The 27,221-nt window shown below is 46.9% G+C and overlaps 1 protein-coding gene across 3 annotated transcripts; it reads left to right on the forward strand.

The window, feature by feature from the left end:
• Positions 1-26,945, forward strand: LOC117871885 (GTPase IMAP family member 4-like). Of its 3 annotated transcripts, XM_034759686.1 has the most exons (4): positions 1-234; positions 11,440-11,539; positions 25,814-26,044; positions 26,713-26,945. In XM_034759686.1, exons 2-4 carry the CDS (start codon positions 11,494-11,496, stop codon positions 26,844-26,846), a joined length of 411 nt encoding a protein of 136 aa, XP_034615577.1. In that variant the 5' UTR covers positions 1-234; positions 11,440-11,493; the 3' UTR covers positions 26,847-26,945. The 3 variants fall into 3 exon arrangements, with proteins under 3 accessions (XP_034615577.1, XP_034615575.1, XP_034615576.1); XM_034759684.1 differs by having other exon boundaries at positions 25,814-26,945; XM_034759685.1 differs by having other exon boundaries at positions 25,817-26,945.
• The last annotated feature ends 276 nt before the right edge of the window (positions 26,946-27,221 follow it).

Raw genomic sequence — 27,221 nt, forward strand, 5'->3', positions numbered from 1 at the left:
CCCCCACCCGGACCCACAGCACGAACGCATAAGGAAGATGAACTCGTTCTGGCTTCCAGCAAGTGCTTTGTCTGATTCTGAGTAAAAGTGAAACTTGTTATGTAACAGCAACAGCCCTATAAATATCCTGGTTCAAACCCCAGCAGCCCGGGAGGACGCTGCAGAGGCTGGAGGGAGCTCGGAGGCTACAAAAAAGCACCCGCTTGTCCTGCAAACTGCGGCGGCAGCACAGAGGTATTGTTGGTTAATGTGATTTAAACTTTGCTCCGATGTTTGGACAGAGAATTTTGTCAGTGGAAATTAGTCACTGACAACGCTCCTGGGTTGTAGGTAGAAGAAACATGCCTCAGGCTGGTTTCTCTCTCTCTCTCTCTCTCTCTCTGTGTGTGCGCGCGTACACACACATACACGTATGAGATCCCAGGAATACAAATTTCCAAGAGATGGAAGCAAACAGGAAGTGTTTCTTGAGAGGTTTAGTCACATTTGGTTAAGGAGCTTTTAAAAATATCCTGCTAATTTCCAAGCTAGTCCATTAATTTAATGCCTTCAGTATCGCAAAAGGGAGATGTCCTAAAGATCTAAGAGCTGTGTTCAGGCTTCCAGTTCTCTCTGTGTTTAAACTACAGCTGTTGAAACCTGCTCATTAAGGATAAAACGAGTTGGGAACTTATCCCCTTTCTGGCTAGTGGATCCCTCCCAAACCAATCCTGCCTCCTGCAAATGTTCCTGTTATTTGTAAGAAGACTTGAAATGTTGTTCTCCATGTTGCCTTGTCATAAGTATTCAAAAAGCAGAGTTTGTTAGTTATGTAACAGATTTTCAGGTGAACGTTCCTTTGTGTTAAAATTGTTTTAGCTTCTGGGAGTCACACATCTTTCACTGAATAGTTCAGTCTCCTGTGTCCTTGTGAACATAGACTAGGTCCCCATGAATGGTAGCAGGTCGGACTTGGTGCTTTATTTGAAGCCCAGAATTACCAGGGATCTGGTTATCCCAGAGCCAGCATCTTAACTGCTATGTCTAGCCATCGGGAAAGATCTGCTGGGAAGTCTTGCTGGTGGCTAATAAGACAATGGGGTATCAATATCCTTGTATAGAGGTGGTTGCAATGGCATTTTCATCGTGAACCCAATTTCATTGTGTCAGCAATGCCCCTCTGCCATGTACAGTGGCCAAACCGGACAGTCTCTATGCAAAAGAATAAATGGACCCAAATCAGACGTCAAGAATTATAATATTCAAAAATTAGTTGGAGAACACTTCAATCTCCCTGGTCACTCGATTACAAACCTAAACGTCACAATACTCCAACAAAAGAACTTCAAAAACAGACTCCAACGAGAGACTGCTGAATTGGAATTAATTTGCAAATTAGACACCATTAAATTAGGCTTGAATAAAGACTGGGAGTGGATGGGCCATTACACAAAGTAAAACTATTTCCCCATGTTTATTTTTTCCCCTCTACAGTTCCTCACATCTTCTTGTCAACTGCTGGAAATGGGCTATTTTGATTACCACTACAGGTTTTTTTTTTTCTCTCCTGCTGGTAATAGCTCATCTTAACTGATCACTCTCGTTATCGTTGGCATGACAACACCCATTGTTTCATGTTCTCTGTGTATATACATATATCTTCCTACTGTATTTTCCACTGCATGCATCCGATGAAGTGGGTTTTAGCCCACGAAAGCTTATGCTCAAATAAATTGGTTAGTCTCTAAGGTGCCACGAGGACTCCTGTTCTTTTTGCTGATACAGACTAACATGGCTGCTACTCTGAAACCAATTTCATTGTAAACTCTTGGGTCAGCCCCATAACCCACAGTGGGAAGGCTACGTCTGGGAGCAAGGCAGAAATTCTCTACCAATCAGAAAATGGGTTCCTGAATTATGGCATGCTAAGAACAGAAGTGCTCCCAATGTCTAATTTTTTTGTAATTTTTGCAGCAGAAAAAAGCCAGAAGCGCTTAAACTGTTTACTGCAGTCACCTGAGATCAACTGCGTGGAGCTAATTGTTACTGATTTCAGTAACAACATAGGAAGCTATTACTAGTTTCATTGGAAACTGTGTGGTAGGCCAAATAGATGTCTAATAACTGCTAGAGATCTAATGGTTCTCTTTTATAAAAGCAAGTCTCTAGCCTGTTTCCTTGGAGAGAGACCTCAAAATGAGAAATTGTGTCTGTACTGGAGCTAGTCAGACAAGCTGTTACATTCAAAAAGCTAAATAAACACCTTTGTGAATCCCTGACTACGTAGGCCCCTAACCCCCATTGAGATCAATGGCAGTTGTTTATGAATCCCACCTGTAGTTGTGAGCACAGTTAAAGTTCTACCTTTTCTTTGTTGTCCAGCTCCTAGCTGGAGAACCAAGAGCAGAAAACAACTAAAATTAAGTTAACTGGATTCACCCAAGCCTCCCTGCTCTGCTGCCCCTTCCCTAGCCTCCTGCTCACCCAACCCCCTTGTGTTCACACACTCTCCTGTGCACATCCTAGGGTCTGCAGGACGGGTGCTCTCCTCTTGGCAGTGGTAGGTCTCTGAGTGAGTGGGGTAGGAGAGAGCAGAAGGCCATGTCTGCACTCCGGCTGCTAGAGAGCCATATAATGACACTTCCTACAGAGATGGAAGGTTTTTTTCTGTGGCTGTAGTAACTCCACCTCCCTGAGAGGCAGTAGCTAGGGCAACAGGAGCATTCTTCTGTCAACTTAACCACACCAAGGGTTAGATCAGCACAGCTACGGTGCTTAGATGTGTGAGTTTTTCACACCCCTGGCTAACATAGCGATGTTGATCTACATTTTTAGAGTATGCCAGGCCAAACTCTTGCATGTAGAAGTATGTGTGTGGGGGAGATATTCCCTTTTCCTGTGGACTGTCTGGGGTCTGGAGCTGAGTGGGACATCATGCCACATACGCCCCTGGCAAGTTTTGTGCAGAAGGGTGCAGTGGTTAGGGTGCTAGTCTGAGCTGTAAGAGACTCTGGTTCCGGTTCCAGCCCTGACACAGACTGCTGTGTGACCTTGGGCAAGTCACTTAGGGTACGTCTACACAGCAATTAAACACATGTGGCGGGCCTGGCTCAGGCTGAGGGGCTGTAAAATTGCTGTGTAAATGTTTAGGCTCAGGCTGGAGCTTGAGCTCTGGGACCCCATGAGCAGAGAGGGTCCCAGATCCCAGGCTCCAGCCCGAGCCCAAATAGCTACATGTTAATATCTAACCCCCCAGCCTGAGTCAGCTGACCAGGACCAGCTGCAGCCATGCCGTGAGTCTTTTATTTCAACGTAGACATACCCTTAGGATGGGATCCACAAAGGTACTTAGGCTCCTAAACCCCAGAGATAGGTATCTAAATCTCAGGTTTAGGCACCTAAGCCCCAGTTTTGGCTCCACTACAATCCACCAAACTCCCGCCAAACCCTGTAGGTGCCTAAATTCATCTGGCCTCTAAGTTTTCAGGGTAGAAGTTCCCTTGGCACCTGTGTCGCTGCAAATGTGCACTGCTGCCTTCCTCTGGGCATCTGGATGCCTGTCTCCCACCTATGCCCCAGAGCAAGTCACGAACAGGGGGAAGACAGGTATTTACATCGTATACAGGACCTAATCTGGTAGGTGTGCACCAGACGGGTAGGGGATTTGAACAGGGTGAGCCAGGTTTTACAATGGGACATTTCTAGTGTTTGGGCGAGCGAACCAGCCTCAGCTTGCCCAGCAGATGTGGCTCCTGCCCCGCGGGACTTGGCCCTGTGCCCCACCCTAGGCATTGCATCCTGGTGCGCAGGGTCACAGAGCCAGTCAGGCTTCGCCCGGCCGCCCCCCATCGTGACAGAGGGGCAGACAGGCCAGATATGAGTGAGTGACATTGGAGCATGGTGCATGGGGTCACAGCACCATGTAATGCCGTGTGCCTTATCGCAGTGCTGGGAGCGGGGAGCGGGGAGCCAGGCCCAGACCTGCAGGACAGGAGCTGCCCCTGCCAGATGACTGTGGGGCAGGCTCACTCTCCAGTCCACCACCAATGACCCATTGCCCCCTGGTTTCAAAAGGCACCACACATATGTAAGCAGGGAAATGGTCCTGCTATTGTGGAAAAAGTTCCTGGCTTATACACTGTGACGGGTTGGATCACAGAAACCCCCTTGGGAGCTGCCAACAGATGTGTTGAGACTACTTCTGCCCCTGCTTTCCTGCCCTGCCAGCCTGGGACTTCAGTGCCCTGCCTGGTTTGAGCCAGACCTGCTAGCCTGCTGCAAACCCAGACCCAGGTCTGAACCACATCCCCTAACAGTTGTAGGCTTAATTGAAAGCAGGTTGAGAAGTGTTCCTGTCTCTAACACTCAGATGCCCAACTCCCAATGGGGTCCAAACCCCAAATAAATCCGTTTTATCCTTATACAGGGTAAATTCATAAATTGTTCGCCCTCTATAACACTGATAGAGAGATATGCACAGCTGTTTGCCCCTCCCCTCCCAGGTATTAATACATACTCTGGGTTAATTAATAAGTAAAAGTGATTTTATTAAATACAAAAGGTTGGATTTAAGTGGTTCCAAGTAGTAACAGACAGAACAAAATGAATTACCAAGTAAAATAAAATAAAACACGCATGTCTGAGTCTAATACAGTAAGAAAACTGATTACAGGTAAAACCTCACCCTCAGTGGTGTTCCAGCAAACTTCCTTTTACAGACCAATCTCCTTCTAGTCTGGGTCCAGCAATCACTCACACCCCCTGTAGTTACTGTCCTTTGTTCCAGTTTCTTTCAGGTATCCTTTGGGGTGGAGAGGCTGTCTCTTGAGCCAGCTGAAGACCCAATGGAGGGATCTCCCCGGGGTTTAAGTAGAGTTTCTCTTGTGGGTGGACACCCCTCCCTCCCCATGTGTAGAATCCAGCTACAAAATGGAGTTTTGGAGTTACATGAGCAAGTCACATGTCCATGCATGACTGAGTTTCTTACCAGCCAAGCCACATTCCTGGGAAAGCTCCGATGTGCATTAAAACAAGGAGTCCGGTGGCACCTTAAAGACTAGTGGATTTATTTGGGCATAGGCTTTCGTGGGTAAAAAACCCACTTCTTCAGATGCATAGAGTGAAAATTACAAATGCTGATGTGGATTGGCATCTTCAAGTTCATCGTTGGCTTAAGTGGTTCTTGACTGGGCACTTAATTTGCACATTCCTTTCTCAAGAAGCGGACCAAATGCTTTACTAAGGCTACTTCAAAATCAAGCAAGTACACAGCCAGTATTCATAACTTCGAATACAAAAATGATACATGCCTACAAATAGGATGAATAGATTCAGTAGATCATAACCTTCACAGAGAGATGTTACATGGCATATGTAGCATAGAACATATTCCAGTTATGTCACATATACATTCATAAGCATATTTCCATAAAGCCTTATGGCGTGCACCGTCACATACATGATGGTGGCCACATGCCTCCAGGCTCTGGGTGGTGGGAACCTTCTTCCCAGCATCAGCCCCCCCATCGGGGTTATGATCTCCCTCCCAGTCTGGCCTGCAAGGCCTCTTGGCTGGGGGGGGCGTTTCCTGGGCTGGCCCTCTGCCCATAGGATGCCTCGCTTCTCCTGACGGAGCAGTACACCGGCCTGTGTACTGCTCCAGCTCCAGTTCCACTCTCTGCTGCTCGGCCTCCAGCCCCTGGGCTGCTTCTCTGGCTCCTCTGCCTCTGTGGCTGCAGCTCTGCCCCCAGCACAGGGTCTGCTCTCTTTGGGCTGTGTCTCTGGTTCTCTCTGGCTGGCCCAGCTCAGCTCCCAGCACAGGGTCTGCTCCGTTGGCTGCTTTTCTGGCCCCTCTGGCTGGGCCAGCTCTGCTCTCAGCTCAGCTTGGGCCCCTCCTTTTTCCTTAGTTCGGCCCCACTCTGTCTGACTCAGGCCATTCCAGCTCACACCAGGACGGGACCCACCCTGGCCTCCTGACTCCCTCATTAGCCTGCCTGTCCTGTCAATCAGGCTGACCTGGAGCACTGGCCTCTCCCCATTGTTCCTGGGGACTGTCAGTCTCAGGGTCCTGGTTTCCCATCGACCCCTCCCCTTTTAGTGCTGGGAGCTAGCAGCCAACCTCCCCCTTCCCCCCGCCACTGAGTGTTAGTGAGGGGCCAACAGTCCCCTCACACATACACCTGCAAGGGGGGTGGTCACCCTTCCTTCTTTCCCCCTTACAGGCTGCACCCCTGGCTCTAACCCCTGAGCTGTGGGACAGTCTGGGGTGGGGCTCCCTCAGCCTCTCCTGTTGAAGCTGTTCCACTGTGGATACATCATGAAAGCGTGAGGTGGAGGGGGCTGGACCTGGATTCTCAGCCCTTCCTCCTGGGTGCCCGAACCACTGGACTAAGGAGTCATTCTCTCTCTCTGTGTCTCTCTCGCCCAATGACTGTTGAAGTATTTATCCAAAGTGAAACAGCTTCAATGGGAGGGAGGAAGGGAGCCCTACACTGGAATATCCTATTGCCTGGTGGTCTGGGCACGCTGCTGAGGGGTAGGAGACTCCTGTTCTAATCCATTCCCCCCACCCCCTGAGATGGGAAACTGAACCTGGATCTCCTGCATCCTGGGCAGGTGCTCTAACTACTTGGTTATAAGGGGGGTGCCCCCGAGCATGCCCCCTGGACTGCAGGCAGGGTAATGGCATCTTCCCCTGGTTTGAGGATTGTGCTTAGGCATGAGCTAGGGATTCAGAGTGAGGCAGCAGTGCACACAACCTGAGGCAGAAATGCTGCAATGGTAAAAACCTTCAATGGAGTTCATCCCTAGTGCACCGCACCACAAATGACTTGGTTAAAATGTTCCTAACATTTAAAAAGTGGTTGTAAATATGAACATGGGTGTTAGGGGGCTTATTCCTTCACCCTCTCACTTTTCCCTGGTCCTTCTCGCATGAACAGAGAGCAGCAATACCCGAAGTCCGAAGGTGCAAACAATTTGATGTTTATTGGGGTGAACTGCCAGCAAGCGTGATTCCAGTTTCCTTCCTCAGTGTCCCCCTTCCCAGCTCTGACACCACAGAGCCTTACCTGTGTCCCTGTTCCTGTTCCCATTCCCCCCTTAGCAAAACATGATTCCAATTCCTCCACCTCCATTCCCTGTTCCCATTTCCCCTTAACAAAACAAGATCCCAATTCTCTGACCCCAAGTCCCTGTTCCCATTCCCCCCTTACTTCCTGATTGACTGCAGACTATATAGTAAAACTTGAGTTCTGCTTAGCTATACCTTAACCAATCATTTCACTGAAATTTACCTAACCAATCCTAACATATTGTAACATGATTATTTAACCAATTATATCCCACCACCTTAATTGGATTACACCCAACAAAATGAATTATACAGCAGACAGAAACAATGAAAGAACCAGACAGAGATTATACAGACAAACAATAGGGAAGTGGAGACTACAGTGATAGAACAACACAGAAATGAGGATTTCACATCCCAGCTATTGAGAAGTGAGTTCTTGCCAGACAGGATGCTGCTGTCAAACTAAGTTTCCTTTTAATCTTCTAGGCTCTTCCCTTTCTCTGGACGTGACAGGAATGTGAGGACAGGATTGGATTCCTAACAGCCCCAGATTGCCTTATTTCCGTGTGACGGGTTTGGGATGTGAGGATGTGACCGTTCACTTCCCAGTTTATGGCTGCCCCTGCTGCTTAGCCCAAGGCCTCAGCCTAAGAACTGGGCCTCAGCCTGTCACAGTACAACAAGGCCCTTACACAGACAGACAGTGATTTTGATTCTTTCTTTTATACCTCTAGAACTAGCTACGTGATAACAATACACCTAAATTCTGAAAGTCTAGGCCTTTGCAGACAGGCCTGAATATCTCTATCCTAACACTTGGGCCCCACGTGAGCAAAGCTGTTTGTCAGCGTGCAGTCAATTGGAGGAGTGGGACGTTAGACTGAAGATCCAGGGGCAGGGACTGAATTTTCTTCTGCACCTTCTACAGTTCCAACTGTAATGCTGACAGACCCTGGACATCGACAGGAGGATCAAACTGGGGACCTCTGAAGCTTAGTTCATGAGCCAAAAGCCAGCCACACCGAGGAGGTGTATGGGTTACACGACCACACTGTTAGTGTTTAAAGGAAAAATATGCCCATTTTACTGATGCTGCTATTGAGACATGGAGAAGTTAAGACCCCAAAATTAAATAGTCGATTGTAATTTTGGATACCAGTTTTGGTTTCCTCTGGGTTCCTGTGGACTGTCTTTGTGTTATAGGGCCCTGAATGACACTACTGCAATATAAACGATTTAATACTTATCACTTTGCCAGTCAAGCTTTTTGCCACATACCAGTCAAATGATACAGCACTGTAAGTGAAAGTTCATTAAAGTAAATCTGAACATAGACATTTAGGACTTTACATAGCTGTAACGATGCTGGTTCTGGCGGGACCCAACTGAGGGTGCCAATTCAGGACAAATTGCTTAAAACAGGGCAGTTACAGCCCAAGGCTGGGGTTTTTCCACCTCTAAGGCAAACCAAACTAGCCAGACAGAGAGGACTTTGGTTTTACCCCACTGGCTAACCACAAGTCACACAAGCAATTCCCTTAGACACTCCAGTTTCCCAATATCACCACCAGTTCCACTCGTTATGGGGACAAATGGTTATGAAAACCAATACCCCAGTAAAAAGAAAAAGGTTCTCCTGATCCCAAAAGGACCAAGCCCCAGACCCAGGTCAATATACAAATTAGATCTTACCCACAAATCACGCTGTTGCCAATCCTTTAGAATTTAAAATCTAAAGGTTTATTCATAAAAGGAAAAAGATAGAGATGAGAGCTAGAATTGGTTAAATGGAATCAATTACATACAGTAATGGCAAAGTTCTTAGTTCAGGCTTGTAGCAGTGATGGAATAGACTGCAGGTTCAAATCAAGTCCCTGGAACATCCCCAGCTGGGATGGGTCCTCAGTCCTTTGTTTAGAGCTTCGATTTGTAGCAAAGTCCCTCCAGAGTTAAGAAGCAGGATTGAAGACAAGATGGAGATGAGGCATTAGTCTTTTCCAGGTGTAAGAACACCTCTTTGTTCTTACTATGGAAAATTACAGCAAAATGGAGTCTGGAGTCACATGGGCCAGTCCCTGCATACTTTGCTGAGTTACAAGGCGTATTTGCCTTCTCTCAATGGGTCCATTGTATAGCTGATGGTCCTTAATGGGCCATCAAGCAGGCTAGGCAGAGCTAACACCAGTTTGTCTGGGATGTCACCCAGCAGCATAGCATAAGTTTGAAATACAGACAGTATAGAGCCAATATTCATAACTTCAACTACAAAAGTGATACACACATACAGACAGCATAATCATAACCAGCTAACCATAACCTTGTCTTAGACACCTCATTTGACCCCCTTTATACAAGATTTGGTGCCACTACAGGACTTTGGTTGCAACCATGTTCTATATGGTCCCAGTTCAAGTCAATAACGTGACATTTCAGTAAATTACTGAAATGTCAATTGTAATTAGGCTTGATAATGATTATTCAAAGCTGTAACACACCAGGGCACAATCCAGACTAATGAGCAGCTGTGACACCCCTGCCCTGCCCCCTTGGGTGCCTTACAAAGCCTTGCTGTGTAGCTCCCACCTGGGTGGCTCACAAACAGCCTTCCAGCATGAAACCCTGTGTGTGTGGCCTGTGGCCTGCCAGCCACCCTTGGATTACCCTCTTGCTCTCACCAGCCTTGGTTATATGGCAGGGTGACCCCAACACACCCCCAGTCTCCTCAAAATGGATGTCCTGTACAGCCCAGCCCTCTCCTGGAGAGTACAAAATATTTTAAGTCCATTATTCATTAAAGGGAATAATAGGTCTGCTATTAGCATATCAGGATGGGCAGGGATGGTGTCTCTAGCCTCTGTTTGCCGGAAGCTGGGAATGGGCGACAGGGGATGGATCACTTGATGATTACCTGTTCTGTTCATTCCCTCTGGGGCACCTGGCATTGGCCACTGTTGGAAGATAGGATACTGGGCTATATGGACCTTTGGCCATTCTTAAGGTCTTATGCCAGTTTATTGTTTCAAATAGCTATTCAGACACTTCACTTTAAGCACACAGGATTAGATAAAACAATAACAAATTTAAGTACAAAGAGAGATTTTAAGTGAGTACAAGTAACAAGGCATAAAAGTCAGAAATGGTTATAAGAAAAATAAAGATAGAACGTTTACTAATATCTAACTTAACAAACTATATCAGATTCAAGCAAAGTGTCTCATGACAATGTTTCAGCAATGTTACTGACCAAACTCTGTAGGTGAGGACCCTGATCCCACAGTCCAATGATTGCTTCCTTTTTCTCTTCAGGTGTGGCGAATGCAGTGGGCAGAGAAGAGAGTTTGTCCTTCTTTTTGATAGTTTCAGTCCCTCGTTTGAAAAACATTTCCAGCTGGGCACTAGGAGACAAAGAATTTAGGTGGAAGGATGTTCCCTGCTGGCTTTTTCTCACCTGCTTGAGCTTTCATTGTTTCCCTTCCTGCTTGATGATATTGTTTACTGCTTAAATGCAAATGAAGCAGAGCACACATTCCTTTGTTTAGGACAGACCTGTTTGCCACCCTCTGTTTGGGCAGGGCTATGGGGTTCGGAACATGTGATAACATCATGAAGGGAAATCTTATAACTTAACATACAGTGTTGTCACACATTTTATTAGGATGATACTGACCAGCAACTTGTGAGTTTTCACAAGATACCTTACAGGACATAATTTGTACAAAAATTACAATAGTGTGCAGGGTGTGAACACAAAGGTATATTCCATCACAATAGCCAACCTTTTCCTTTCACAAAACACACACCTGGATATCACATGTGGACACTAAGCACATATGTAGTGATTCAAAGTTACTTCAGATTTATCTGGAAATTCACCAATGGGTGTAACACAAGTAGCCCGATTAATATTTGATTATTTATACAAAGGCTTCAACAAGTGACATTGGGAGAGACCCACATTAGTTAACCCAATAGTGCAGGGTTAGGACACTCATTGACTCCACTCCGCTGTCCCCTAGCTGCATTGGGTGGGAAATAGCCGAGACGTCTGATTCCAGGATAAGGTTCCCAGCTGTGGATCCCAAGCAGAGACAGCCACCTTCCTCCAGCCCAGACTTAAGTGCCTAAGACTCACCCCTCTCCCTAGCATTTCCCATTGGCTGGCTTAGGGGGCTCCCCGTCTAGCATGGTGGCTTTTGGGGATCCCATTCAGAGGTGTCTGTCTCTTCCCATTCAGTGTGTAGGAAGCCTGGGCAAGCTTTGTGGACCCCAGTGATTTTCTAGGTGCTTACAAGTTAAGCATTGCAATGCTCAGCATCACAACACCACAGTGCCTTTGTGGAGCCAGGCCTAAGTGACTACTTTCCACTCTCTTTTTTTTAATTCAGAAATTCCGTGAGATACTGAGTGCTGACGTGGGGCTATACCCTTTAACAGATAAAATGTCTGACCAGGCAACTCCCCCTGCTGCATCTGGAAGGAATAGAGGTAAGATTTTTTTGGATACATTTTTTTTGGAGAATATTGGGACAATTGTGTGATCATAGAATCATAGAATATCAGGGTTGGAAGCGACCTCAGGAGGTATCTAGTCCAACCCCCTGCTCAAAGCAGGACCAATCCCCAACTAAATCATCCCAGCCAGGGCTTTGTCAAGCTGGGCCTTAAAAACCTCTAAGGATGGAGATTCCACCACCTCCCTAGGTAACCCATTCCAGTGCTTCACCACCCTCCTAGTGAAAAAAGTTGTCCTAATATCCAACCTAAACCTCCCCCACTGCAACTTGAGACCATTGCTCCTTGTTCTGTCATCTGCCCCCACTGAGAACAGCCGAGCTCCATCCTCTTTGGAACCCCCCTTCAGGTAGTTGAAAACAGCTATCAGATCCCCCCTCATTCTTCTCTTCTGAAGACTAAACAATCCCAGTTCCCTCAGCCTCTCCTCATAAGTCATGTGCTCCAGAACCCTAATCATTTTTGTTGTCCTCTGCTGGACTCTCTCCAATTTGTCCACATCCCTTCTATAGTGGGGGGACCAAAACTGGACACAATACTCCAGGTGTGGCCTCACCAGTGCCGAATAGAGGAGAATAATCACTTCCTTTGATCTGTTGGCAATGCTCCTACTAATACAGCCCAATATGCCGTTAGCCTTCTTGGCAACAAGGGCACACTGCTGACTCATATCCAGCTTTGCATCCACTGTAACCCCCAGGTCCTTTTCTGCAGAACTGCTGCTTAGCCAGTTGGCCCCCAGCCTGTAACAGTGCATGGGATTCCTCCTTCCTAAGTGCAGGACTCTGCACTTCTCCTTGTTGAACCTCATCAGATTTCTTTTGGTCCAATCCTCCAATTTGTGTAGGTCACTCTGGACCCTATTCCTACCCTCCAGCCTATCTACCTCTCCCTCCAGCTTAGTGTCACCTGCAAACTTGCTGAGGGTGCAACCCATCCCATCATCCAGATCATTAATAAAGATGTTGAACAAAACTGGCCCGATCAAGTCATTGCATCATGGGCCCAGGTTGTGCTGCCAGGTAGTTGTTCATTTGCTCAATATAGACCTGACCCAATACCCATTGACATCAATCAGGGGGAGCCTTTCCATTGATTTCAGCAGGCTTTGGGAAGGACATTATGTTTATATCTGGAATGAACCCCATGGGCCCTGCAGCTCTCCCACCAGAGAATCACTGATGACCAAGCTGTTCAGAGTCCAGCTCACTCTGCCTTGGACAGAGCAGGGGGAGATGGAGCATGCTCAGGATTCCCACTCTCCCTGGAGAGCCAGTGGCAGCTAAATCTCTGCATGATGAATCTTCCCAGCCTGTCCCCTCTGAGGAGAGAGGAGAAGAGCTATGGCTCAGTAATTCCTTCCCAGGCAGGCTCATGAGACGAAGAGGGAATAGGATTCCCCAGTGGCCTCCTCTCTACGAGGAGATGTGAAGAACACTGAGCTAACCCTGTGTCCCCCACTACTTGCTTTTTTCTGAGGGGAGAACTGATGGCTGCTTTGATGGCTTCAAAGATAATCTCCTCATTCTGTGCCCTCTCACAAGATCCCTCCTCCTACTGTTGCCTCCCGCCATTCTTGCTCTTGTAGTTCTGTCCCAGTTGGCCTCTTTCCCCCTCCCCAGCCTCCATCTTTCTCCTCCCTTGTTCTTTTCTTCTGTCCCATAAATCTGGTTCCAGCCACACATTTCTGGTTTCCACTCCCCATGTACCTCCTCCCCCCACACACACACTCATTTTTTTCCATCTGGAGTCCTGAAGAGCTGCTGCACTCCTCCAGTGTCTGGGGGGGAGGCTGCTATTAATCTTTGTTGATGCCTTCAGGGTCATTTTATCCCTCTGTGTCCTCTCCCAAGATTCACCCTCTTTCTTTCCTTCTGTATCACTGGAAAAACAAACAGCAAGAAATGTTGCACAGCTTTAGGTTTAGCCACACTTTTATTCATCTTGGTTCTCCCCCTGCGACCTGCAAACACCTCCCTGGGTTCTAGCTTTGGGTGTCCTCTGGCTAATATTGCTTCCTGACCCACCCCCAAACTCCGTCAGCCCCCTCTTCCTGTGGGTCTTCACTCTCATTGACAGTTCTTGGATTGTCACACCCTGTAGGCGTCATGGTTTTTCACTTTGCAAAACTGGTCACTCTGTTTCCACACCCTCCACTTGGGCTACTCACACAAAGTGAGCTCCTCTGTTCTTCCATATGAGATACACTCCCACCCACCAAGACTGGATGTGTGACAGGAGAAGGGTTGGGGAGTGATGCACAGCTGTTACACTAACATACGCTGGAGGGTAGGAATAGGGTCCAGAGTCACCTAAACAAATTGGAGGATGAGGTTCAACAAGGAGAAGTGCAGAGTCCTGCACTTAGGAAGGAAGAATCCCATGCACTGCTACAGGCTGGGGACCGACTGGCTAAGCAGCAGTTCTGCAGAAAAGGACCTGGGGATTACAGTGGACGAGAAGCTGGATATGAATCAGCAGTGTGCCCTTGTTGCCAAGAAGGCTAACAGCATACTGGGCTGTATTAGTAGGAGCATTGCCAGCAGATCAAAGGAAGTGATTATTCCCCTCTATTTGGCACTGGTGAGGCCACACCTGGCGTATTGCATCCAGTTTTGGTCCCCCCTGTGACGGGTTGGATCACAGAAACCCCGTTGGGAGCTGCCACCTGATGTGCGAAGACTACTTCTGCCCCCTGCTTTCCCTGCCAGCTCAGGACCCCAGCACCCTGTCTTGCTGAGCCAGACACTCCCGTCTGCTCCAACACAGACCCAGGGTCTGAATTACTTGCACCAAAGCTGCAGGTTTGCCTGAAAGCAGCTAACAGAAGTGTTCCTGTTTAACACTCAGATGTCCAACTCCCAGTGGGGTCTAAACCCAAATAAATCCATTTTACCCTGTATAAATCTTATGCAGGCTAAATTCATAAATTATTTGCCCTCTATAACACTGATAGAGAGATATGTACAGTTGTTTGCTCCCCCCGGTATTAATACATACTCTGAGTTAATTAATAAGTAAAAAGTGATTTTATTAAATACAGACAGTAGGATTTATGTGGTTCCAAGTAGTAACAGACAGAACAAAGTAAGTCACCAAGCAAAATAAAATAAAATGTGCAAATCTATATCTAATCAAACTGAATACAGATAATCTCACCCTCAGAGATGCTTCAATAAGTTTTTTCTCAGACTGGACACCTTCCAGGCCTGGGCACAATTCTTTCCCCTGGTACAGCTCTTGTTGCAGCTCAGGTGGTAGCTAGGGGATTCTTCATGATGGCTCTCTCCCCTCCTCTTTGTTCTGTTCCACCCCTTTATATATATTTTGCATAAGGCAGGAATTCTTTGTCCCTCTGGGTTTCCACCCCCCACTCCTCACTGGAAAAGCACCAGGTTAAAGATGGATTCCAGTTCAGGTGACATGATCACATGTCACTGCAAGATTTTATTACCCACTTGCCAGCACACACATATACAGGAAGACTCACAGGTAAACACAGCCATCTGCAGACAATGATCCTGGTTAATGGGAGTCATCAAGATTCCAAACCACCATTAATGGCCCACACTTTGCATAATTACAATAGGCCCTCAGAGTTATATTTCATATTTCTAGTTTCAGATACAAGAGTGGTATATTTATACAAATAGGATGATCACACTCATAGATTATAAGCTTTGTAATGATACCTTACAAGAGACCTTTTGCAAGAAGCATATCCCAGTTACATTATATTCACTCATTACCATATTTTTATAAAACCATATGGACCGCACAACGTCACGCCCCCCACTACAGAAGGGATGTGGACAAATTGGAGAGAGTCCAACGGAGGACAACGAAAATGATTAAGGGGCTGGGGCACATGACTTACGAGGAGAGGCTGAGGGAACTGGGCTTATTTTTAGTCTGCAGAAGAGAAGAATGAGGGGAGATTTGATAGCAGCCTTCAACTACCTGAACAGGGGGTTCCAAGGAATCATAGAATCATAGACTTTAAGGTCAGAAGGGACCATTATGATCATCTAGTCTGACCTCCTGCACAACACAGGCCACAGAATCTCACCCACCCACTTTTGCGACCAGGGGCTGCTAACAGGGAGTTTTGCAAGGGAGTTCTCCAGGTGAAGGAGGAGCAAATATGGGACTCTTGGGGTAAGTGATTGACTGTAGTGTGTGTTTGTTTGTGTTTGAGGGTTACTTGCTGTGTGCTGAGCTTGTGTTTGTCAGTCTGTTTGTTTGGTTGTTTGTTTGAAGGACCGTGTGCTGTGGCTGGCAGTGAGCTTCAAAGGAAGGTCTGAAAGCTAGAAGCCTCTGGTAATTGGCTGAACCTTAATCAGTGGGCGGGGCATTCACACAGGTCAAGGCTTTATAAAGCAGCGCACAAGCGACCAGGGAGCTTTTGCGAACGGGGCTGCTAACAGGGAGTTTTGCAAGGGAGTTTGGAAGGGGAGTGGGAAGGGAGCGACGGTCCCTTGCCGGGTCTATCTTATACCCTTTATTCCCCTTAAAACCTATAAACCAAACTACATTCGAGACTTCTTGCTTTAAACAAAACCCTTTCATTAACTAGGAGACAATGCAGGCAGAAGCCCAGCTGCAGAGTGGCGGCTATCCAGTTTATTGGGCTGAGTGCAGCATGTATGATTACCTGCCCTGTGGGTGGGTGGCGTATGTGTGCATTCGGTGCAAGGAGCTCCCGGCCCTCAGAGACCATGTACGGACTTTGGAGGCCAGGGGGGCGGAACTGGAGGAGCTAAGGGAGGCAGAGAGGTATGTTGATGAGGCTTTCCGGGACACTGTAGAATTGTCCCACCTCCGGTCAGACAGCCCCTGCTTTTGGGCTGGGGGGAGCCTATACAGGAGAGATGGGCTCCACCTAAACCAAAGTGGAACCAGACTGCTGGCACTAAACATTACAAAGGTTGTAGAGCAGTTTTTAAACTAGGAGATGGGGGAAAGCCGACTGCTGCAGAGGAGCATGTGGCTCGGACAGAGACTTCTCTTAGGGGAGAGTCTAATGATAGAGAATCTCCAGGTTCTAGTCAGGAGCAGAGGATGGAGGAGGATAATGTAAGGGCCAGATCAGATGATAAACATTCACATAAAAAAGAATCTGACACATCAGAAAAGGGCAGACAAATAAACAGTGACAAGTTTTTAAAGTGCTTGTACACAAATGCTAGAAGTCTAAATAATAAGTTGGGTGAACTAGAGTGCCTCGTGATAAAGGAGGATATTGATATAATAGGCATCACAGAAACCTGGTGGACTGAGAGCAATCAATGGGACACAATCATTCCGGGGTACAAAATATATCGGAAGGACAGAACAGGTCATCCGGGGGGGGGGGGGGGGGGAGTGGCACTATATGTGAAAGAAAATGTAGAATCAAATGAATTAAAAATCTTAAGTGAATCCACATGTTCCATAGAATCTCTATGGATAGAAATTTCATGCTCTAATAAGAATATAACATTAGGGATCTATTATAGACCACCTGACCAGGACAGTGATAGTGACGATGAAATGCCAAGGGAGATTAGAGAGGCTATCAAAATTAAGAACTCAATAATAGTGGGGGATTTCAATTATCCCCATATTGACTGGGAACATTTCACTTCAGGACGAAATGCGGATATAAAATTTCTCGATACATTAAATGACTGCTTCATGGAGCAGCTGGTACGGGAACCCACAAGGGGAGAGGCAACTCTAGATTTAGTCCTGAGTGGAGCGCAGGAGCTGGTCCAAGAGGTAACTATAACAGGACCGCTTGGAAATAGTGACCATAATATAATAACATTTAACATCCCTGTGGTGGGAAGAACATCTCAACAGCCCAACACTGTGGCATTTAATTTCAAAAGGGGGAACTATGCAAAAATGAGGGGGTTAGTTAAACAGAAGTTAAAAAGTACAGTGACTAAAGTGAAATCCCTGCAAGCTGCATGGGCACTTTTTAAAGACACCATAATAGAGGCCCAACGTCAATATATACCCCAAATTAAGAAACACAGTAAAAGAACTAAAAAAGAGCCACTGTGGCTTAACAACCATGTAAAAGAAGCAGTGAGAGATAAAAAGACTTCCTTTAAAAAGTGGAAGTCAAATCCTAGTGAGGCAAATAGAAAGGAGCATAAACACTGCCAAATTAAGTGCAAGAATGTAATAAGAAAAGCCAAAGAGGAGTTTGAAGAACCGCTAGCCAAAAACTCCAAAGGTAATAACAAAATGTTTTTTAAGTATTTCAGAAGTGGAAAGCCTGCTAAAGAACCAGTGGGCCCCTCGATGATCGAGATAGAAAAGGAGCACTTAAAGACGATAAAGTCATTGCGGAGAAACTAAATGGATTCTTTGCTTCAGTCTTCACGGCTGAGGATGTTAGGGAGATTCCCAAACCTGAGCCGGCTTTTGTAGGTGACAAATCTGAGGAACTGTCACAGATTGAAGTGTCATTAGAGGAGGTTTTGGAATTAATTGATAAACTTAACATTAACAAGTCACCGGGACCAGATGGCATTCACCCAAGAGTTCTGAAAGAACTCAAATGTGAAGTTGTGGAACTATTAACTAAGGTTTGTAACCTGTCCTTTAAATCGGCTTCTGTACCCAATGACTGGAAGTTAGCTAAAGTAACGCCAATATTTAAAAAGGGCTCTAGAGGTGATCCCGGCAATTACAGACCGGTAAGTCTAACATCGGTTTGGGCAAATTAGTCGAAACAATAGTTAAGAATAAAATTGTCAGACACATAGAAAAACATAAACTGTTGAGCAATAGTCAACACGGTTTTTGTAAAGGGAAATCGTGTCTTACTAATCTATTAGAGTTCTTTGAAGGGGTCAACAAACATGTGGACAAGGGTAATCCAGTGGACATAGTGTACTTAGATTTCCAGAAAGCCTTTGACAAGGTCCCTCACCAAAGGCTCTTATGTAAATTAAGCTGTCATGGGATAAAAGGGAAGGTCCTTTCATGGATTGAGAACTGGTTAAATAATTCCTCTCCCTCTCTGGTATTTATCCCTCTGATATATTTATAGAGAGCAATCATATCTCCCCTCAGCCTTCTTTTGGTTAGTCTAAACAAGGCAAGCTCTTTGAGTCTCCTTTCATAAGACAGGTTTTCCATTTCTCAGATCATCCTAGTAGCCCTTCTCTGTACCTGTTCGAGTTTGAATTCATACTTCTTAAACATGGGAGAACATTCCAGATGAGGTCTCACCAGTGCCTTGTATAACGGTACTAACACCTCCTTATCTCTACTGGAAATACCTCGCCTGATGCATCCCAAGACCGCATTAGCTTTTTTCACGGCCATATCACATTGGCAGCTCATAGTCATCCTGTAATCAACCAATACTCCAAGGTCCTTCTCCTCCTCTGTTACTTCCAACTGATGTGTCCCCAGTTTGTAACAAAAAATTCTTGTTATTAATCCCTAAATGAATGATCTTGCACTTTTCACTATTAAATTTACTCCAGTTTACAAGGTCATCCAGATCTTCCTGTATGATATCCCGGTCCTTCTCTGTATTGTCAATACCTCCCAGCTTTGTGTCATCCACAAACTTTATTAGCACATTCCCACTTTTTGTGTCAAGGTCAGTAATAAAAAGATTAAATAAGAATGGTCCCCAAACCGATCCCTGAGAAACTCCACTAGTAACCTTCCTCCAGCCTGACAGTTCACCTTTCAGTATGACCCGTTGTAGTCTCCCCTTTAACCAGTTCCTTATCCACCTTTCAATTTTCATATTGATCCCCATCTTTTCCAATTTAGCTAATAATTCCCCATGTGGAACTGTATCAAATGCCTTACTGAAATCTAGGTACATTAGATCCACTGAGTTTCCTTTGTCTAAAAAATCTGTTACCTTCTCAAAGAAGGAGATCAGGTTTGTTTGGCACGATCTACCTTTTGTAAAACCATTTTGTATTTTGTCCCAATTACCATTGACCTCAATGTCCTTAACTACTTTCTCCTTCAAAAATTTTCCCCAGACCTTACATACTACAGATGTCAAACTAAAGGGCCTGTAGTTACCCAGATCACTTTTTTTCCCTTTCTTAAAAATAGGAACTATGTTAACAATTCTCCAGTCATACGGTACAACCCCTGAGTTTACAGATTCATTAAAAATTCTTGCTAACGGGCTTGCAATTTCATGTGCCAGTTCCTTTAATATTCTTGGCTGAAGGTTATCTGGGGCTCCCGATTTAGTCCCATTAAACTGTTCAAGTTTGGCTTCTACCTTGGATGTGGTAATATCTACCTCCATATCCTCATTCCCATTTGTCATCCTATCATTATCCCTAAGCTCCTCATTAGCCTCGTTAAAGACTGAGGCAAAGTATTTGTTTAGATATTGGGCCATGTCTAGATTATCCTTAACCTCCACTCCATCCTCAGTGTTTAGCGGTCCCACTTCTTCTTTCTTTGTTTTCTTCTTATTTATATGGCTATAGAACCTTTTACTATTGGTTTTAATTCCCTTTGCAAGGTCCAACTCTACATGGCTTTTGGCCTTTCTCACTTTATCCCTCAATGTTCTGACCTCAATAAGGTAGTTTTCCTTGCTGATCCCTCTCATCTTCCACTCCTTGAAAAGAGGATGGAGCTCGGCTATTCTCGGTGGTGGCAGATGACAGAACAAGGAGCAATGGTCTCAAGTTGCAGTGGGGGAGGTCTAGGTTGGATATTAGGAAACACTATTTCACTAGGAGGGTGGTGAAGTACTGGAATGGGTTACCTAGGGAGGTGGTGGAATCTCCTTCCTTGGAGGTTTTTAAGGCCCGGCTTGCCAAAGCCCTGGCTGGGATGATTTAGTTGGGGATTCGTCCTGCTTTGAGCAGGGGTTGGACTAGATGACCTCCTGAGGTCCCTTCCAACCCTGAGAGTCTATGATTCACCAACTGAGTATCACGTGTAACGACACAAAGAGCTCCCTCTCCCAATTCCCTACTGTGGCCCAGTGCTGCCATCAGTCAGAGGAGAGGGGAAAAAAAAAGCCGAGAACAGCTGAGTGCTGCAGGCAGTTAGAGGAGATTCTGCACCCTCCCTTAGCTATGCCGACCGCCAGCGTCTAGGTATTTACACCAGGCTCATCACCATAATGACAGAGCAGAGAAGTAACAACCGCTGTAACTTTTCCTTTCACTCGGCATTCTGACATGCAAGTCTAGGCAGCTGGTCCAGACTGGTAGCAATGTGTGGATCAGTTTACAGGAGAGGGGAAAAAACAACAACAACTGAGAACAGCCGAGTGCTGCCGGCAGTCAGCAGAGCAGGGGGGGGGGAACGAGAACAGCCGAGTGCAAGGAGTACTGCGAAATATCAGGACTAATTGCGTCCCGACTGAAGATCGATCAGGACGTGGGACAAACGCCTAAATATCGGGACGGTCCCGATTTTATCGGGATGTCTGGTCACCCTAGGGCAGACTGTCAGAAAACAGGGTAGACATCCCGAACTGGTGGTGTGTTCTATAATTAGATTTCACCAAGCCAATGACAAATGTGAACTCCTGGATCACTATAGCCGTCTTACTATGGAGTCACAAACAGTCTCCTTAGACTCTCCAGTGTATCTTGCCCCCAAGACAAGCTGGACTTAATGATAAAAGGTCCCTTAAACCAAAACTCACACCACATCAGGTTGCTCTCAGTCCCAAGAGACCAGTCACTTACCCCGGATCAATGGGTACTCTAGATCTTACACCAAAGACAACACTGGCAACCAATTCCGTAGTAAACTAACTAAAGGTTTATTAGCTAAGAAAAGGAAACAAGAGCTACTGAGAGATTAAAGCAGGTAAAATATACATAGAGGTGAGTCACAGTTTGTAATTCCAAATGGTGGCAGTGATGTAATAAGCTGCCAGTTTCCCAAAAAACTTTTCAGGGTACCCAGATTGTCTCTGGGGATCTCCGCTTTGCATCTGGCACACTCCCCTGTAAGAGTCCAGACAGCCCAGAGATGCAGGATCTTTCCTTGAATCCGTACATATAGCATCTTCTCTCAGAAAACAAGCTGACAGGGTCACCATGCACGTGGACTTTTCCTTTGATGGCAGTGAGTGAGGAAGGCACTTAGTCTTTGACCTCCCATTATCACACACAATGAACACTTGCTTTGAAATTAGCACGTTTCTGTTAAAGTTCTTCATTTGCATTCCACAAGCCTTCTTTCTCGTGTAATGGGTTATTTAGTTACAGGGTATACACGCTGTAAATGTTTGCTACTATATGATAACAGCCCACAGATAAGTGAAAACAATGCAAGTAACCTCCCACTAGTTTTCATGAGTCACCAAATACACTCTGTGATAGACCCAGGCCAGTTGGGAACAGCAGAGTAGTAGAAGGAAGATATACTGGCCACTGGATAAGTAGTTTTCTGTTCCCTGACTGACCAGAGCAGGGGCTGCTCCAGACTAGGTGGACACCTGACTCCAATTAGCCTGCAAAGAGTCAGTTGAAGCCGTTAGGCTAATGAGAAGACCTGACTCCAATTAACCTGCAAAGAGTCAGGTGAGGCTGTTAAGCTAATGTGACCACCTGACTCTAATTAAGGCCCCGCTGATACTATAAAAGGGCTCACTCCAATCAGGCTGAGGAAAGCCAGGGAGCCAGAGGAAAGGAAGTGTGGCTGAAGGGCTGGTTAATGAAGACACCCTCAAGTTATGGATAAGGGAGCCCTAAGGTAAGGGAGAAGCAGGAGAGCTGTGGGGAAGTGGTCCAGGGAAATGTAGCAACTCTGGCAGTGAAAAGTCAGCTGCCAACAGCTGCTGCCACTAGGGTCCCTGGGCTGGAACCCAGAGTAGAGGGCGTGCCCGGGTTCCCCCCAACCCGCCACTACAGAAAGACCTCCTGGGAGGGGAAGACAGGCCCCTCTCAGGACAGGAGGCTAAACTGTATGTGAACAAGCCCGTGGGGACGACAGAGACTGTGGGAGTTCTCTCACCAACCTCCTTGCATATACCGCCTAGAAGCGCTGGGACGCACGGGGACAAGGTTGGAGTTCTGCCAACTCTTATACATTTAACAATCACTTTTACTAATACACAAGTCAATTGGCCTGGGGCTCTGGCATGAGCTGGCACCTGGTCTGCCAGCATTACACCTAGAATAAAAAACTATCTAAAGATTTATTAAATAGGAAAAGGAAACAAGAGTTCTTTACAAGGTTAAAGCAAGTAAACAGAGATACACACAAATGAGTTCCAATCTTAAATTTCAGAAAGGAACAGAAACTTCTATAATAAGAAAGCTGTATATGTCCTTTAGGGCTAACCCAGGCTAAGCAGCTGGGGACCCCTCACTTACGCCTAGCAACCTTCCCCCCCCACCCAGACTCTAAGAAGCATAGAGATCCAGTTACTTCTTGTTTAGGGTTTTTATTCCCCTCCCCTCTTGTGCTCTGAACTGCAGACTCATTTGATGGGAGGAATTCACTTGCAGGACCCATCTTCATGAGTGGGGGAGGGAGAAAGCAAACCACAAAGTCTTTTGTCCTCTTTAATGTTCCACCAAAGTCCATCTGGTGTCGATGAAACTTCCCTGTTGGGCAGGGTGTGACACCGTTTGTTGGAGACCCACGTTTCACACTAGTTAATGTCTCTTTCTGTCTGGTGATTTACATAGTCAGAGAGGCTCACAGCACAAACTCTGAAATATTCCCTTATAACATGGAATACAGATGTTCTAAGTGAGATTAGTGCAGGCAGCAACTCACTGGCATTCAATAAAGTCTGAACACTAAACCCATTCTTGTAATTCTAATACCTGCTTTAACAATAGTCACACACACAGGTGAGCCAGACTGATCCCAGCTCTGTGTTTGTCAGTGTTCAGCTGAGGCATGGGGACCTGGGCATGGGCTGGCACCAGGTACGCCAGCCAGCATCACCAGCTGATATTTCAAAGTGCTCTAAAATCCACATACAGAGGCGGATTGTCTTGAAAACTGGTCTGGCACAACAGGGCTGGGGTATGAAATGAGGCCAGTGTGAGAGTCCCAGCCTGGATAAATCACTCCTGGGCCAGGAGAGGCGGCTGACCTCCTGCCAGGCAGCACCAGGTGCACTGGGTCGGGTCTGGCCTGGGAACAGGTGCACTCAGTGCATGGCTCAGACACGTTGCTCTGAGACCGATGTGGGACACTGAAGACAGTGGGATACACTTGGGGCTCACCCTCGCTAGGGCCGGCTCCAGGCACCAGCTTAACAAGCAGGTGCTTGGGGCGGCCAAGGGAGAGGGGCGGCACCTGCGGCAATTCAGGGGCGGCAGGTCCCTCACTCCCTCTAGGAGCGAAGGACCTGCCGCTGAACTGCCGTGGCCGATCATGGCTTTTTTTTTTTTCTTTCTCCCAGTTGCCGACTGGGAGAGGAAGGAGGAGAACAGCTGCTGAGATGGATGGGTCAGTTCACACCTCTGTGAGCCTCCTGTGCTATAGGTGGGTGTGCAGGGCCCCCAACCTCTGTGCTAGCCCCCAAAGTGCAATGGGGCTCTGGGGCTCCCCACCGGCAGCTGGACATGCTCCCTTTGTCCTATCAGCTCCCACCTTCCCTCCTGCTGGTGGCCCCTCCGGCCATACTGGGGGCACTGGGGGACCAGGAGGAGGGCAGGGCTGGGTGCTGAGTGGTAGTGAAGTGTGCCCGGGGAGCCCTCTCGTGCTCCCCACAACTGCCCCCCAGCACCACCACTTCCTCACAATACAAGGGCAATTCATTGCCAACAAACAGGTTATTGCAGCGTTAAGGTTGCCTGGCAGACCCTGTGACCTTCTAGAATATGGAAGCTGCTAAACCGAAACCTCTGAGAAGCAGGGAACACAGAGCTAAAGTCGTGTTTCCCACATCCCACCCACAGAGCCGTAGCTCGCCCCCCTGCGAGGGATTATCCAATTCAGTCCCTGTCAGACACCACAGCACCAAATATTAACTATTTAAATACTGTTTTCCTGACTTTAAACAGGATCAAACACTAACTCAAGTAAAATCCACTGAGATAAGCTCTGTTTGGTGCAGATGAGTCCCATAGTGTGAGCCCCAGCAACATCATCAGTCGTCCTGCGCCTGCAGGCGCATAGAACAGACGTCAAACGGTGTCAGACATTCCCAGGCTGGACTCTTTTTTCCCAGGTCTCTTACACTCAGAGGTAGTAATGCCATGTCAGCCTTTGCAGTGCTACACAGTGTGCCTCTGGGTAGGTCGGCCTCTCTGTCTCTCACCCTGGGGCACCACAGAAACACTTGTTTCAGCAGCCTGTTGTCGGGCATTGGGGTGTTTCGCTGGTGAACTCCCCCTGCCCGGCCCAGGCACACGGGGGTGACACTGAGTGCTGCCCCCTCCCCCACACGTACTGGGTGAGGTGAGTGCGTCCCCTGCTGCAGGAGCTCTCACCCCACAGCTGCCCAGCCCCTGCCCAGCCATTATTTCAGCTCCAGTCCCCGTCTGTTCAGCCACCCCCAGCCTCACCTCTGCTCCTCCTGGGGTTCCTCATCCCTCTCCCGGGCCTGGGGTGGCTGCAGCAGGTTCCCTTTTCTGTTCCAAGCAGGGAGGGCAGCTCCAGGGGCTTGTCACCCCCTCTGCCTGGCCCAGGCTGGATGCTGCAGGGGGAGGGCAGAGGAGCAGGGGAGGGGGCAGGAGGGAGGGGCACTGCCCTGAGCACTGGGCTCTGTTCCCCCATGTGAGAGCGGCCAGTGGAGGGGAAACTCGCTGGCTTCTGCCAGGGCTGCACTTCCCAAGGGGCTGGCGCTTTCACAGCATCGTCAGACAGGCTCCAGCCCCTCTGCAATCCCGTCACTCATGGAGAATCACGAGCGCTGGCAATGCTGAGTAGCAGGTGGTCCTTGTCCCGAGGAGCTGACACTGCAGACAGACAGGACAGACAGCGGGCGGGGGAAGGGGTAGAACACACCAGCAGAGTGAACAATGTGAAGGCAGCAAACAGCACGTTAGTGCCATATATTTTTGTGGGGTGTTATTTAGGAGGGGATCAGCTCAATGAAAATCATTGTGAAGGGAAGGGGGCAGGGAGAAGAGGCTGGGGGTGGGGCAGGTGTGGAGTGAAGTTTCTTTATGGTTAGTAAACTTTTGAAATAATTAACCATCACAGACAAGGGAACCTGAGCTAAGATTTCCTGTTCAACAAACTGTTCATGAACAATTTTTTTCCATGATTGAAGTAAGCTGTACTGACCGGCTGGCGTACTCTCTCTCTCTCTCTTGTTCCCAGCAGAATCTGATCTGAGAATCGTCCTTGTTGGTAAAACTGGAGCTGGGAAAAGTGCAACAGGAAACACCATTCTTGGTGCTAAAAAATTTATTTCAAAAATCTCATCATCTTCAGTTACAATGCAGTGTGAAAGACAGGCAGTGTTCATTGATGGGAGGAAAATTACAGTGGTCGATACTCCTGGCCTTTTTGACACTTACGCACGTAACAAAGAGACTTCCAAAGAAATAGGTGAGTCTGTTAAACTCCTCTCTCCAGGAATCCATGCCATTATTCATGTCATGCAGCTGGGTCGCTTCACCCAAGAAGAAAAGGATGTGGCTAAGGAAATAGAAAAGATTTTCAGGTTCGAAGCAAAGAATTACATGATCTTCCTGTTCACCCGAAAAGAAGATTTAGAGGAGAGAACACTGGAAGCGTTCCTAGCAAATGGCGATAAACAGCTTTGGAGTCTGATTCAGACTTGTGGAAACCGACGCCTCGCTTTCAACAACAGAGCCGAAGGAAATGAACAGTCTGCTCAGGTGTCTGAGTTGCTTGCAATGATTGATGACATAGTGCGTAGAAACGGTGAACAGCCCTGTTATACTGAAGGAATGTTTAAGAAGGACAAGTCACTCTTAGAACGCTTTTGTGCTATACTCTAATCGATAATGATCTTCTGAGACAGGGGTTTGTTGTACTTTTACCATTTTAGAAGGGGGTTTGGAACACTTGTTTTAATGCCAAGGCTTTTATTGGTATTAAAATCTTCGACACTGAGATTAAAATAACATATTTACATTTCCCTGAATTGTATCACTAATTTCATCTTGGATAGCAAAACCTGAAAGAATTTTAAATCAAATTTAATTTTCATCATTTTATGGTTGTACTTTTTATCTTTCTCTCTGCTTCAGCGGTGAAACCAGACCAGTCAGTTCCCTTTGTTTGTTCTCGTGTGGTTCTCATTCACCAGCACGATGCTGTCTGTCTGGATTTCCAGACACATAGTGGAATGAAATCCCTCTGCCCCTGTTTTTCAGTGAAATAACAGTTACACTCATGGAAACGTGAGGTTTGTGACTCCTCCAACTTGAACTAAATTTTCAAAAGTGTAAAATTGCTGCAGGCTCCACATTCTGGGGGTGTTTAGTGATTCTGAACTGTGTAGCTGTGTCCTTCTAAGCCTGCCCCCCTAGGCACAATGGCTGCATATGAATATCCGTAGTGGGGGCCTCCTACTTCCCAAAGAGCCAGCTTTCATGCTGATTTCCAGCAAACCCAGGGACTGGTGGTGAGGGTGGGAAGCAGTAGAGACTGAACAGTGACATCCAGGATTTTTTTCTGATCTGCCCAAACAATCCCGGCTCCTCCTTCCCCCAGCTGGCTCCTGGAGGCTCTCGCTCCCCTTTTGCTACCTTGGGTG

Source organism: Trachemys scripta, chromosome 2 (assembly GCF_013100865.1).
Source record: "Trachemys scripta elegans isolate TJP31775 chromosome 2, CAS_Tse_1.0, whole genome shotgun sequence".
Classification (NCBI taxonomy): domain Eukaryota; kingdom Metazoa; phylum Chordata; order Testudines; family Emydidae; genus Trachemys; species Trachemys scripta.